The sequence below is a fragment of the Scyliorhinus canicula genome, chromosome 19, assembly GCF_902713615.1.
Source record: "Scyliorhinus canicula chromosome 19, sScyCan1.1, whole genome shotgun sequence".
NCBI lineage: Eukaryota > Metazoa > Chordata > Chondrichthyes > Carcharhiniformes > Scyliorhinidae > Scyliorhinus > Scyliorhinus canicula.
This window is the reverse complement of record NC_052164.1, coordinates 88,718,895-88,733,134: the sequence shown is the minus strand read 5'-3', so window position 1 is coordinate 88,733,134 and position 14,240 is coordinate 88,718,895. Positions and strand designations below refer to the sequence as shown.

At 42.9% G+C, this 14,240-nt stretch overlaps 1 protein-coding gene across 1 annotated transcript in view; it reads left to right on the top strand.

Moving 5' to 3' along the window:
- Positions 1 to 2,426: 2,426 nt before the first annotated feature.
- The window catches only part of LOC119953904, a 125,715-nt gene continuing 113,901 nt past the window's right edge, over positions 2,427 to 14,240 (top strand). The window contains exons 1-4 of the mRNA XM_038778563.1: positions 2,427 to 2,495; positions 3,811 to 3,900; positions 7,126 to 7,177; positions 10,572 to 10,734. Coding sequence (XP_038634491.1) covers positions 3,820 to 3,900; positions 7,126 to 7,177; positions 10,572 to 10,734 — 296 coding nt within the window. The 5' untranslated portion in view covers positions 2,427 to 2,495; positions 3,811 to 3,819. The remainder of the gene's footprint in view (positions 2,496 to 3,810; positions 3,901 to 7,125; positions 7,178 to 10,571; positions 10,735 to 14,240) is intronic.

The window sequence follows — 14,240 nt, the reverse complement described above, 5'->3', positions numbered from 1 at the left end:
GGACAAACAAGAGTTTGAAAAGCACGGAAAGAAATCAAATAAGCCAAAAAGCACTCTGATCTTGAGCGACAAACAAAAGAAAACTGGCATAGTGTAGCATATCATGGCCTCACAAAAGGAAATTATGAACTTTTGGAATTGAAACAGCACCATGAGCTAAAAATGAAGGAACTGGAGGGGACATAAGCTGTGCTACGGGGAGTGAAGAAGGAACTAGAGACCCTTGCAACTCAGTTTCAACGAGCAGAAATAGTACACCAGGAACAGCTTGTTGAGAAGGATCGGCAAGTCATAAATCAGCTGAACAAAAAAGTTTAATTCCCGTCAACACAGTATTGAGTCTCTGGAGAGAGAGTGAAGCCACATGAAAGGGAATTGCCTTGCACTGGAGAACAAACTTACTCAGTCAAAAAACGCATTTAAAGCAAGTGAAGACAACAACAGAAAAGCTTTGTTTAAACTGCGGAAAGTACAAACTGAGATTGGTGAATTGCATCAGGAAACTGCAAGAGAAAAAGACAGAGCTGCAAGTTGTGACGAATAATCTCAGAGATACCAAAGAACAGCAGATCAGCGCAAAGAACAGCACAATCGGGCAGCACGGTGGCACAGTGGGTTAGCCCTGCTGCCTCACGGCGCCAAGTTCCCAGGTTCGATCCTGGCTCTGGGTCACTGTCCGTGTGGAGTTTGCACATTCTTCCCGTGTTTGTGTGAGTTTCACCCCCATAACCTGAAAGATGTGCAGGCTGGGTGGATTGGCCACGCCAAATAGCCCCTTAATTGGAAAAAATGAATTGGGGACTCCGTTCCCAAAAAAATAGAACAGCACAATCAAGCAACTAGAGGAAAAGCTGAAAAGGCAGTCTGACTATGAACAGGTTAAAAAAGAGCTGAGTATCCTGAAGTCGATGAAAGGTGTAGCATCAGAAGGATCGGGATCACAAGACACATCCAAAACCCGAGAGGTACTTCTGCTGGAGAAGAATCGCTCATTGCAATCTGAAAATGCAACTCTGCGGATCACCAACAGTGATCCCATTCCAGCATTAGATCTAGGACAACAGCTCCAGCTCAAAGTCCATCGTATGCAAGATTTAGAAACCGAGAATCAGAAACTGCGGGACACACTTGAGGAATACAACAAGGAGTTTGAAGAAGTCAAGAATAACAAAGTAACAATAAAAACACTTAAAGAAAAAAGCAACAAGTATGAGTAGACCTTGAGCAGCAAAGCAGAAAGCCTTGCTCTTGGGAAAGAGCAGAAATTACAGAATGACTTCACGGAAAGGAAAGGAAGTTGCAGGAGTCTCAAACATTTTTGGCCTCCAGATTTGAAGTGGCTGATCACAAGGTTCAAGTGATACAGACAGCCCTGAAATCAATTCAGACTGAGCTATGTGATTTAAAAGCAAAGTATGATGCAGAATTAAATGCCAAAGTGGATGAAGTTAAAGTTATCAGGACATGTCTGGAAAGAGCCAATCAGAGGGCAGAGGTGGCTCAAAGAGAGACAGAGACATTGGGCTGGATTCTCTGTTTCAGTGGCTAAATGCTGGCTCGAACGGAGAATTTGCAGGCTTTTTACAATGAAAACAATCGGCGCCGACACCTCACCGATTCCAGGACTGGTGAGGGGCTAGAAGCGGCGCCAGGTGAAACTCCTGGCTCCCGCGCCATAACTGGCCGGAGAATGACCGTAAGTGAATAGCACTGTGGCTTCACAGCACCAAGGTCCCAGGTTCGATTCCCCGCTGGGTCACTGTCTGTGCGGAGTCTGCATGTTCTCCCTGTCTCTGCGTGGGTTTCCTCCGGGTGCTCCGGTTTCCTTCCACAGTCCAAAGACCGTGCAGGTTAGGTGAATTCGTCATGCTAAATTGCGCTTTGTGTCCAAAAAAAAAAGATTAGGAGGTGTTACGGGGATAGGGTGGAAGTGAGGGCTTAAGTGGGTCGGTGCAGACTCGATGGAGCAAATGGCCTCCTTCTGCACTGTATGTTCTATGTCTATGACTGGGTCCCTGGTGCGCATGTGCACGGCGGCCACCTGCAGCCCTCATGCCGTACAACATGGCGCCGGCCGTGCGCGGACCAGACCCGTCATCCGCGACCCCATACGCCAGTTCCAGTTCCCCGCAGCCCTTGTGGAAGCCTCCCCAGCCAGCGGCATGGATCCCGGCAGGGTTCCTGACTGCTGAGGCCGCACATTATCCCGCGGGGTCGGGAACTCAGCCCATCAGAGGCAGAGCATCGCGGGAGCACCTGCCGATGACGCGCCAATGGCGTTACAACGGTGCAAGACGCCATTTCGGAGGGGGCGGTCCATGGCTGACCGGCGTCAACCGGGGGATGGGGATGGTGGGGGGTAAGGAGGAGGAGGGGAAACTCTGGCTTTTGGGGCCAGTTTGATGGAACTACAAATCCCAGCGTGCCGTGCGGCGAATGGAAATCCCGTTCTCGCGAGATGTGAGGGACCCCGACCTCCATTTTGGTCTGTGCCGGTGAGTTTTATGCGTCCCGGGGTTGGTGCCAATTAATCATTCTCGGTGTGTTTAAATAAACAAAGACCCGGACCGGGGTCGGGGTGGGAATCTGGTCTATTATTGCGCGGGCAGCTTTCTTACCAAATGACTGACTGAAGGGTTTTGGAGCAAGGCTGGGGGGAAGTCTCTGTCTCTCGGTTGCTGGGGATCAATCCGGCCAAAGTTTAGTTGGGAGAAGCCGAGCGGCGGAGGCTGCGCCAGGCGCATTGTTGGCGGAGCGGCAGGAAAACCCCTTCCAAAAAAAATACCGGCAGCTGCCTGTGTTTTCCTGCCGCCAGCCAGGCATTTTGCACAACTCGCTCTGAGGTCGGGGTTTGGTTTCAAGTTTCATCCGGACCAAAATAAGAACAATTGCAAATGTTTAAATTCCAGCTAGGCCCTTTCTGCCCAGCCCCCTCCTTTTGAATGAAAGCCCTGTTTAAAATTCTGTCCCACTTTACATCTCATGTCACCGTGCATCGACACGAAAATCATCCTGAATGCACATGTTTACTTTGGAAGGAGATGATGGTTTTCTTGCTCTATGGTTTTGTTTGACGTTTATTGTTGTCGTTTCATCTTCAAATTACCTACATGGCCACTCACATGAACGTCCCATTATTTGTATTTAATTTTTCTGCTTTTACTCAGAATTATAGTGCAGAAGGAGGCTATTTCGCCCATTAAGTCTGCACTGACCCCCTCTGAAAGTGCGCCCCACCCAGGCCCACTCGCTTGTCCTATCTCCGTAATGCCATAACCCCACCTGACCTGCACATTTTTGGACACGAAGGGGCAATGTTTAGCACAGCTAACCTAACGGAGGAAACCGGAGCATCGGGAGGAAACCCCGCAGACACGGGAAGAAAGTGCACACTCCAACACAGTCATTCGAGGCCGGAATTGAATCTGAGTCCCTGGCTCAATTCCGCCTGGCGCTGTGAGGCAGCAGTGCTAATCACTGCCACCTTTGGAGTTCACTGTTTGCACTTATCCGTACATTATTTGCATGCGTTCACACACACACAAATCGTTCCATTATTTTTGTTTTGTGGAGGATTGGTGTTTTATACTTTAACGCTGCATGTGCATGTTAATTCCCAGCTGAGTTTGCACAGCCATCCACGTTCACTATTGTAGCATAAACCAGCGTAAAGGAGTTTGTGTGAAATTCAATAACGTGTAGCTGATGGTGTTCAACTTTTTTTTGTTTTGTTTGGACAGGATAGAGTTGGTTGACAAAAGGTGCTTGAAAGCATTGTTTATGGCTACTTTTTAATATTGCCATTGCTAGGTTGCAGTTATGGACTGTGCGATTTGGGACAGTGATGGCTGTACTACGTCTGATTCGAGTGACTTGCCAGATATTGTTTCCTCTGATGAGGTAAGTAATTGTGAACAAACCGAATCAATAATTTTTGTGATCAAAGTGCATTTCGACAAAAGTGGCATGGTGGTGCAGTGGTTAGCACTGCTGCCTCAGCGGCGAGGACCCTGGTTCAATTCTGGCCCCAGGCAGCACGGTAGCACAGTGGTTTGCACAGTTGCTTCACAGCTCCAGGGTCCCAGGTTTGATTCCCGGCTTGGGTCACTGTCTGTGTGGAATTTGCACATTCTCCCCGTGTCTGCGTAGGTCTCACCCCCACAACCCAAAGATGTGTAGGGGTTGTCTATAAATCCATATGATAGTGTTGATTCCTAGATTGGCCATGCTAAATTGCCCCTTAATTGGAAAAAAAGAATTAAAATTTTTTTAAAGTGCTTTTCGACAAGCTGGAGAGATTTCTCTTCAGTCGCAATTATCTAAATACAGCTTAAAAAATATTACTGAAGTAGGAACACAAAAGTAACAGTGCCCAATGGCTCATTTCCCCTTTGTGAAGATCTTTGTGAAGTGTGCAACACCAAATGAGGATCTTCACCTTTCTCCAACCAACCTGCAGACATCATTTGTTCATAATAAATGGACACAGCGGTTCAGGTGAACAAGACATCTTGTAATGTTCATTTTCCATCTTATCCTTTCCTCCGGTCATCAAGCATGTTTTGCACCAATTTAAAAAACTAATTGTCTGCACAAATGCAACTTGTGATGTTTTATTATCGACCAAATGCTTGGTTACTTGCACATTTTTGAGGACCAGTAGGCCTGATGGTGTTTGGAAAAAGGCCCACCAAAGATATTGAGGGGTTAGTTTAGCACAGTGGGCTAAACAGCTGGCTTGTAATGCAGAACAATGCCAGCAGCGTGGGTTCAATTCCCATACCGGCGACCCCGTACGCAATGTGGCAACTAGGGGCTTTTCACAGTAACATCATTGAAGCCTACCTGTGACAATAAGCAATTATTATTATTGATTAAAGCTCACATATTTTGACTGACTCATACAGGGGTGAATAGAGTGTCAATATTATCATTTGAATTTCTAGCTAACCGTTGCATTCTGATCCTGGTTCCTTGCTGCTGTGGTACCATCATACAATCTGCTTTCTAGTTCAGTACAAATATTCAGTTTCTTTAAACATTACTTTCTCAAAGAATTCAAGTCATAAAAAATCTAGTGCTGTTTTTGAAGAATGCATTTAAACATATTGTAGAAAAGTGTTAATCTCGTCAATAGAAACTTCATACATGGTGTCAACATACATGGGAAGCAGAAGTTTTTTCTACATTGGGCAGGCAGAAGCCACCTGCTCTAAACCAGTTGTGAGATCTTGTGACATTGACACAGAGTTGCCTGGCACTTACATTAAATTAAACAAAATGATCAGACAATGTCACATTACAAATGTTACATTATATTCTTACATGTAAATTATTCTTACTATTTCAAAATTGGGCAGGGAGGTGAGTTATTTAATTTATTTTTTAAAACTGCATGGATGCATGAAATAGGAACAATTAATAAACAGTCTGCTTGTCCAAACACAAATGCAGAAAGTTGAATATTTTTATGCTTGCACATGTAATGGCACTAAATTGCACAGATAGGAGCAGCAAGTTACAAAGGGATATAAACAGATTTAAGTGGGTGGACAAAATTTAAGTGGGTGGCAGGTAAAATTCAATGGGAGGGGAATCAATTTTGCCTCCAAGAAAGACATGTTGGAATATTGTAATGCGAGAGACTGGGAACTGGAGGAACAGGGATTTGGTAACACAAAGTAATCCAAAAAAATGGAAAATTGTCTTTATTTTTAGGGAACTAGAATACAAATGGGTGGGAACAATGCTTCAGTTATATGGCGTTTGTTGGCTCCTATCTGGAGTACTAGTTCTGTTTTGGGCAGAGTGCCTGAAGAAGCTTATATTAACCTTGGATGGGGTTCTCTGCAGATTCACCAGATGTATATCAAGTTGAGAGGGTAGAACTATGAAGGCAGGCTGCAAAAACCTGTCCTACATTTCAACAGTTGGCGAGTATTTAATTATGTTAAAAATGGATTCAGCAGCATGTATAAGGAAAAGCAATTCCTTCTGGTGGGGGAACAATCTTATGTCATTTGGGTGAATCAGGAAGCATTTTTTTCACAAAACGTATAGCAAACATTTTGTCTGGAAACGCCATAGATACTTGCTCAATTTAAATTTTCAAGATAAATTGACAGATTTGTATTCGGGAGGGGTGTCAAGGAATATTTTAAGATAGTTATCTGTACAACTCTATTAGTCTTATCATCTAATTGACTGATGGAACAAACGTGAGGAACTAATTGGTTTGTTGCAGTTAATATGTTCCTCAGTACAGAAGATTTGTGCATGCACAATTGGACTTTTGCAAATGCATACGGTCCTTTTGGGGAAAAAAGGTGTAATAAAACGGTGACGGCATAATTCTGAAAAGAAAATCACCAAAAAACAGATTCTGTTATTGTTTGGAACTTTATTTCAAAGTAAAGTATGCATCACTGGAGTTTGCTGTTTTGGAATGCAATGCACCTTTCAATCTATATATCACTTATAATCAATATAAAAATAGTACATTTGAAAGTCAAGGTACAAATCCTATCATTGTTTCTGAAGGCCTCAAAAACAGAGTCTTTTCAGCTTCCAGCATCAATCAACTTCAAGTCAGCTTTATGCCATCCTGAATTTTTAAATAGTAGACGTGACTGAACAACAAAATATCGCATCAAATGGAAAAATGTTATGGCACTAATGGATTACATTGCACCCTGAGAGGGATATAATATATAGCAGAAATAGGCTTCACCATTCAGTAAGATCATGACTGATCATCTGTTTCGACTCCACTCCCCCCACCCCTCATTCCACTTATTTCTTGAATGTCCAAATGTGTATTGATCTCTGTCTTAAATATACTCGATGTCTGAACAGCCGCAGTTCTTTGGGATAATTGATTCCAAAGATTCTCGGCACTTTGTAAAAATTTCTCCGAATCGCCATCTTTAATGGTGACCTCTTATCTGAGACTATGACTCTCAATTCGAGACTCTGTCCAGTGAAAGCTGCCGCTACGCATTGCAAAGAATATGTAAAGGGCATTTTAGATTTCTTCAACTGTCTCAAATCTCATGTTGCTTAACTTTGGTTGTTTTTCACACGGATGAATGTGCTTATAATAGAGTTGCTTGATTATAATTACAGGATTTGAAATCGTGGTTTCCTCCAATTAATGCACCACAGCTAAGTTATGAAGGTAAGAAAATTCAAAAGGACCCTTGTTTTGAGAATAGAGATTGGCTAATGCACAGCTAACTAGGTACAAAAGTTAAAGTAAGCTCTAATTTTAGCTGCGGTTGGTAAATTAATTTACGGATTGCAGAAGGAGACGACACATTGAACTAACAGTGGGATTTTATTATCATTCTCCAGGTGGTGAAGTCACAGATGGCTGCCCTATTGTGGAGTTGCTAAGTTGAAACTAGTTACTTGCCGAAGTTAAAGGAATATTCTAGGCTGTGTTATTGCAGAGCACTGTTGTGTACCTCTGCTGTTACGTTAAGAAAACAGTGACTGAGACAATGGAGAAAACCACCAGCAGGAAAATGGTGCAGGTTTAGAGAACCAAAACAAGGACAATATTTAAACATTTTCAAAAGTAGGAAATTTGAGGTTGATGAGAACACTCTGCTTTTTTGTCTAAACTTTGTGCGCAGATTTAAATACCATGGAGATTGGATGAAAGTGTCCTTTCTCTCTCTCAGTCCCGGTTATGAAGGCCTTGTATGAAATATATCTAAATAATCTGAACTCAGTTGACATATGGTGTCAAACCATCTGGTTGCAACCTGATTGGCTTTATCCCCAATGAGACCTCAATGATGGGCATTTGCAAGTCATTGTCATTTTGTTGTAAAAGGTTACTCGCTTTTGGGACTGAAGAAGAGCAAAAGGGTCACTGCTTTGTTTCTAGTTGAATGAATGACAAAGATATTCTGTTTCCAGCTGTAACATCTCTGTTTCCTCGATTCTCAAAAAATAATTGCCAAAAAGAGGGAATGAAGCTTGGATCAGATGTTGAATAATTATTGCAGACTTGATTCTGCCAATTCTTCGGTAAACGTGACTTTTTTGTGTAATTCAAGGAACAAATGCTGCTGGCCTTCAGAAGTTTATCCTGTTCTAAATTTATTTTGTGTTAGGTTTAGAATTTTGAAATGTTAGAATTATGGAGAAAATATTTGTCATTCAGCAGTGAAGTCATTCATAGGAACATACAGTGCAGAAGGAGGCCATTAGCCACATCGAGTCTGCACCGACCCACTTGAGCCCTCACTTCTGTTATGGGAGAGGTGTTTTCAGAACCCCAAAATGTATCATGGAGTTCAACCAACCCCCACCTTTAATGGATTGTTGCTTTTGAAGCACATGGCTTGTTCCCCAGGTGTAGTATTACAATTATGGACACGTGGTTTTTGTCAAACAAAACAATGTTTATTCCATGAACTCAAATTAACCTTTTAAATAAACATTGGATCTCTTAACCCCCTACTTCAAAGATAATTCCGAAAATATTACACTACCCAATCCTGCAAACTGTTCCTTTACACATCCAAAAGACTTAACAAATTCTTCAAACAGAAGCATATTAGATTTATAGTCAATACTTTTTTTTTTGCCTTTTTAAAAAATAAATTTAGAGTACCCAATTTTTTTTTCCAATTAAGGGGCAATTTAGCGTGGCCAATCCACCTGCCCTGCACATCTTTTGGGTTGTGGGGGTTAAACCCACGCGCAAACGGGAGAATGTGCAAACTCCACCCGGACAGTGACCCAGAGCCGGGATCGAACCTGGGACCTCGGTGCCGTGAGGCTGCAGGGCTAACCCACTGTGCCACCGATTTATAGTCAATACTGAGAACTTTTTACAATTCCGAATTCACCAAAGGATTAAGAGATAGTCCATCATGGCAGAGATCACCAGCAATGCAGCTCACAGCCACACCCAAGCTTTCTTCAAACTGAAACTAAAACTCAGAACTAACCTCAAAATGGCCAAACTGAGCTCAGCTCCACCCACTCTCTGACATCACTATTGTCTTGAAGGTACATTGCTTAAACATCCATTTCTTAAAGGTACTCTCACATGATACTTCCACCCTATCCTCTAACCCAATAACCACATCTAACCTTTTTTGGTCACTAAGGGCAATTTATCATGGCCAATTCATCTAACCTGCACGTCTTTGGACTGTGGGAGGAAACCAGAGCACCCGGAGGAAACCCACGCAGACACGGGGAGAACTTGCAGACTCCGCACAGACAGTGAACCAATAGGGATTCGAACCTGGGACCCTGGCGCTGTGAAGCCACAGTGCTATCCACTTGTGCTAACGTGCTGCCCTATGTAGTCATTCATATGTAGCAATAGGATAATTTAGAATAAAGAATTTAAGTTCTGTCAAAATTCCATGTCATAGGGCAGCACGGTGGCCTAGTGGTTAGCACAACTGCCTCACGGCGCTGAGGTCCCAGGTTCGATCCCGGCTCTGGGTCACTGTCCGTGTGGAGTTTGCACATTCTCCCCGTGTCTGCGTGGGTTTCGCCCCCACAACCCAAAAATGTGCAGCATAGGTGGATTGGCCACACTAAATTGCCCACTTAATTGGAAAAAATAATTGGGTACTCTAAATTTATATAAAAAAAAAAAAAAAAAATTCCATGTCATAGAACTTCTGATTCATTTGTTCCTCATTGAAATCGGACACTAATTTGGTAGGCAAAGAGAGAGAATATTTTTTATATATTGCCAATATGTCAATTTAATTTGTTAGCGAAAGTTATTGCAGCATAAGTATAACTTTGATATTTTTGCATCATTATCTGTTCAGTGTTCAAAATATTTTGGGATACCCACTGCACTGTAGCACAGACCTCCCTATAATGCTGCTACAATTTTGATTAAGCAGCCAATTTTTATGGTGAAGATCAAGGCAGTTTTTGTTTTTTGCACACATACTGCTCTTAAGAGTTTTTGGTATAACATTGATATTGAGATCCTAGGCAGGCAATTTGATACCCAGACTTTAAGTTGCTGCTATATGATCTGTTGGAATGACCTGCAATAAGTAGGCTGCTGATTTAATTGATGGTTTTTACACGCCTGTGTGTTTACCTCTATTTTCCTTTCACTGAGCTAAAGTAATTGGGATATGCTTGCCTCCCCCTTGACAAATGGGCTGAATTTGAAACTGAGCTGTCACAAAGTAAATTACCTTATTATTACGTAGAACAAAATGCAGCTACACCAACCGTTGTACCAAACACTCTGAAGAGATAAGGAGGGAAGAAATTTGATACTTGCTAAATGCATTGTTTCAGTTTTAGTTCGATTAATTTTGAATGGTTCTTTACATTTCTCTGCGTGAGAAAAGTTATTGTAGAAAGGAAGGGTGTGTTTTTTATAGCAGGTACAAAAAGCTTAAAAAGGCTGTTTTGAATAGTAATTGTGGAGATACTGAATGTTCTGATGCTGACTGAATTATTTTTATTCTTAGCTTAACTCTTCTGCTTGTTGTTGAAAGGTTGATTAGATCAGGTATCTGACTAGCACCTATTTTCCCTAAGGTAATGCATGTTTTTGTTTACAGTGTTGATTCGTAAGAGATGGTGTTACCTGAGGATGTCTGTATTGAAGAGGTACTGTCACATTGTGAAAGTTCAGCTCCTCGGCCCAATTCTTTTTGGCAGGCCTTATCTGGATGAACGTTACAGGAACTGGGCTGCTGAAGCAGAGCTCATCCAATACGAACAGTAAGTTCTGTTAATAAGGACAGTTATAAAATATACAAATAAATCAATATCACTAATTCACAATAGAATTCTAAAGTTGCAATAAGGCTATAATTTTGTATGTGAATTTTGTTCAAGATTTTCAATAAAAATCTATCTACTTGGTATTCCTTATGTCCTTTCCAGCTTTTATGGATACATTTCCCAATGTTTAACATACTTGTTAGCTTTTACTGATGTTTAACCCAGAACTGTCAAGTCTCATCCCTTCTGAGTAACTGCAAGATTCTCTTTTTTTTTTGTTAACTTTATGAATTTTGATTTTGTACATCTGTTTCAGCTGTACTTAGACTTGTTGGTGGTTGTTGTCTGCCAGCCGTTTCTAGCCTCTTTCGCATTGTATTGTCAGAAAGTTTGATAATTGATGTGAGAAATTCAGAATATAAAGTGATCTATGCAAGGGATACATGAAATGGTTAAAATGAACTGTTTCTAAGGCTTGTCAGCAGTACGTGAGCATTACATGGGCAGCCCACATTGTGGCGTTTTGAATAGAATGTTGTTTCCTGTTGCAGTCATTGTACTGACTGACACCTGATGGAGACTGTTACAGTTGCAGCTGACATTACTACTGGACCAGTCAGCTTGCAGATAAGAACCTGGAAAATTACTAACTGGTTTACAGGAGTTTGCTGATGAATTTTAACACCAAGAATAAAACATTTATTAAACAAGAAAAATGAACTCTATTACATCAGATAAAAAGGCTGGAAATACTTCAATGCAAACACAAAAAATGATTCAAATGCTCATTTCCTACACCCCAGATATGTTTTTACATACAAAAATTTAGAAAGATCAATTAATTTACCATATCATGGACTTATAGAATATCTATCTTATACTCTAATATTCAGGGTAAGTCTGTGAACCATCCGGCGAACTTTGGCACCTCACTCAAGTTTTTAATTTTTTTTATTTAAAAAAATAAATAAATTTAGGGTACCCAATTATTTTTTCCAGTAAGGGGCAATTTAGGGTGGCAATGCACCTATCCTGCACATCTTTTGGGTTGTGGGGGCGAAACCCACGCAAATACGGGGAGAATGTGCAAACTCCACATGGACAGTGACCCAGGGCCGGGATTCGACCCCGGGTCCTCAGCGCCGCAGGCAACAATGCTAACCACTGTGCCACCGTGCTGCCCTACCTCACTCAGAAGTTAATGACACATGTGACCAAAGCAGATTCCGTGGATTCTGGACATCCCACTCAGACACTTGTCACACTGTGAGCCAAACCAGTGTCACTGAAAAGCTGTCTTTCTCACAAGTGTTTTCAATCTCCACATTTGAAGAATCACCATGGAATTCCCACCAAATGTTGCTCCTCTTCGGACAACTTAAACAAGAATCCACCTCCAAGGTTTCAATCTTGCAATTTGAAATTCTTCTCCAAGTACACTTAAGTTTCATCTTCCAAGCATGCTTTCAGAACTTTCTGCAAAACAGAAAACCACTGTTTCCATGAGGGTACCTTTGCTCTTGCAGTCCACAACCCGGAGTCACCAACCTTCGGCTGCCCTCTTGGATCTACTGGGCCTCCCTAAAGCCCACTTCACATCTGCTCCTTGCAGCTCTCTCTCTTTAACTCCAAGCCTATTGCCTGTCCATTTCACTCAACTTAACTTAATAGCAGCTTTTCTTGATTTCTGTCCTGTCCCTGCATGGAACCCTCTCCAGGGACCTACTTCTTCCCCCTCCCTAGTTTTGAACCACTATCTTGGTTTGGGACCTTCTCCCCTGTATCCTCCTCTCTAGGATGCCATGGGTGTAATACCGCTTCACTACATGTCGCTTAACCTGTGTTCCGCGCTGTTTCACTTATTCTTTTGTGCATTTGCGCAGCGCTGGTTCCCAACCAGAAGACGAAAAAGACGTCAACGATGCATTTGTGGCTCCTGCTTTGGTCGGACTTTTGGACCTTTCCCCTGTTTATCTACCGGTCTTGAATTGTAAAACAGGCGTTAGTGGCAATTGTTTACTGAATTCCCACTCCGTGCATGGAGAAGTATGGGGAAGTAGATTTAGCACTGAGCTTAGGAGGAACGTCTTCACCCAAAGGGTTGTGAATCTATGGAATTCCTTGCCCAGTGAAGCAGTTGAGGCTCCTTCATTAAATGTTTTTAAGATAAAGATAGTTTTTTGAAGAATAAAGGGATTAAGGGTTATGATGTTCGGGCTGGAAAGTGGAGCTGAGTCCACAAAAGATCAGCCATGATCTCATTGAATGGCGGAGCAGGCTCGAGGGGCCAGATGGCCTGCTCCTGCTCCTAGTTCTGAAAAGTGTCTTATAAGAGAGCAGGACTAGAAGTATTCGTAAGGGCAGAAACAAAAAGATAGAGAAGGCTTGGGCTGCAGCAGAATACAGAATGGCGGAGGTTCGGACCTTTGGCTTGTCGACCCAGCAGTCTATGGAGCATTTGATGCAAGTAATTCAGGAAGGCTTTGCTACGCAGAACCGGGACTGCTTGGACCCGATAAAAGAGTCGATTGAGCGGTTGAAGTATAGATTGGACGCCCAGGATCGGGCGATCCAGAAGGTGGAGACGGCACTGGCTGAGCAGGAGGAACATCAGACTGCAGTGGAGCTGGAGGTGGGGATGCTGAGGGATCAGCAGAAGTAGCCCCTGGAGAAGGTGGAGGACCTAGAAAATAGATCACGTCGGCAGAACCTAAGAATTATCAGGCTCCCGGAGGGTCTGAAGGAACGGATGCTGGGGCATACATCGCAGACATGTTTGTGAAGCTGCTGGGGGATGGGGCATTCTCCCGGCCCTTGGAGGTGGACAGGGCTCATAGAGCACTTGCGAGGAAGCCGCGAATGGGAGAGCCACTGAGGGCAATGGTGGTGATATTCCACAGGTTCTCGGATAAAGACTGCATTCTACAGTGGGCCAAGCAGACACGGAGCTGTAAATTGGACAATAGCATCCTGCGAGTTTACCAGGACCTGAGTGTAGAGGTGGCCAGGAGGAGAGCAGGCTTCAACCAGATCAGGTCAATCCTTTTTTAAGAAAAAGGTGAAGTTTGGACTGTTATACCCAGCCTGTCTCTGGGTCACGCATGAGGATCAGCACTTCTACTTCGAGTCGCCTGAGGACTTGTTGGACTTTGCGATAAAGAAAGGGCTGGTGATGGATTGCGAACTTTTTGAATTTGGCTGCAACTTTCATGTTTTTGTTTTTTCTTTTTGCTTCTCTATTTTCGTAAAAAGTTTCTCGTTTTGCGTTTCATTGAAGATGTTTGTGATGCCGTTTGTATTGATTTGGAACCAGTGGTAGAGTTGAGTGAGTTAAGGCTTTCATTTGCACTATTGGGGTTGGAGGTGTGCTTGTTTTGATCTTGCTGTCTTTCTGTTGGGCAATTATGCGGGGATTGCTTGATGTTGGAGTTTGTATGAGCTGGGGGGGGAGGGGGGGAACAATAGGTGGGAGACTATCTGGCACCGGGGATGGGGGCCACCAA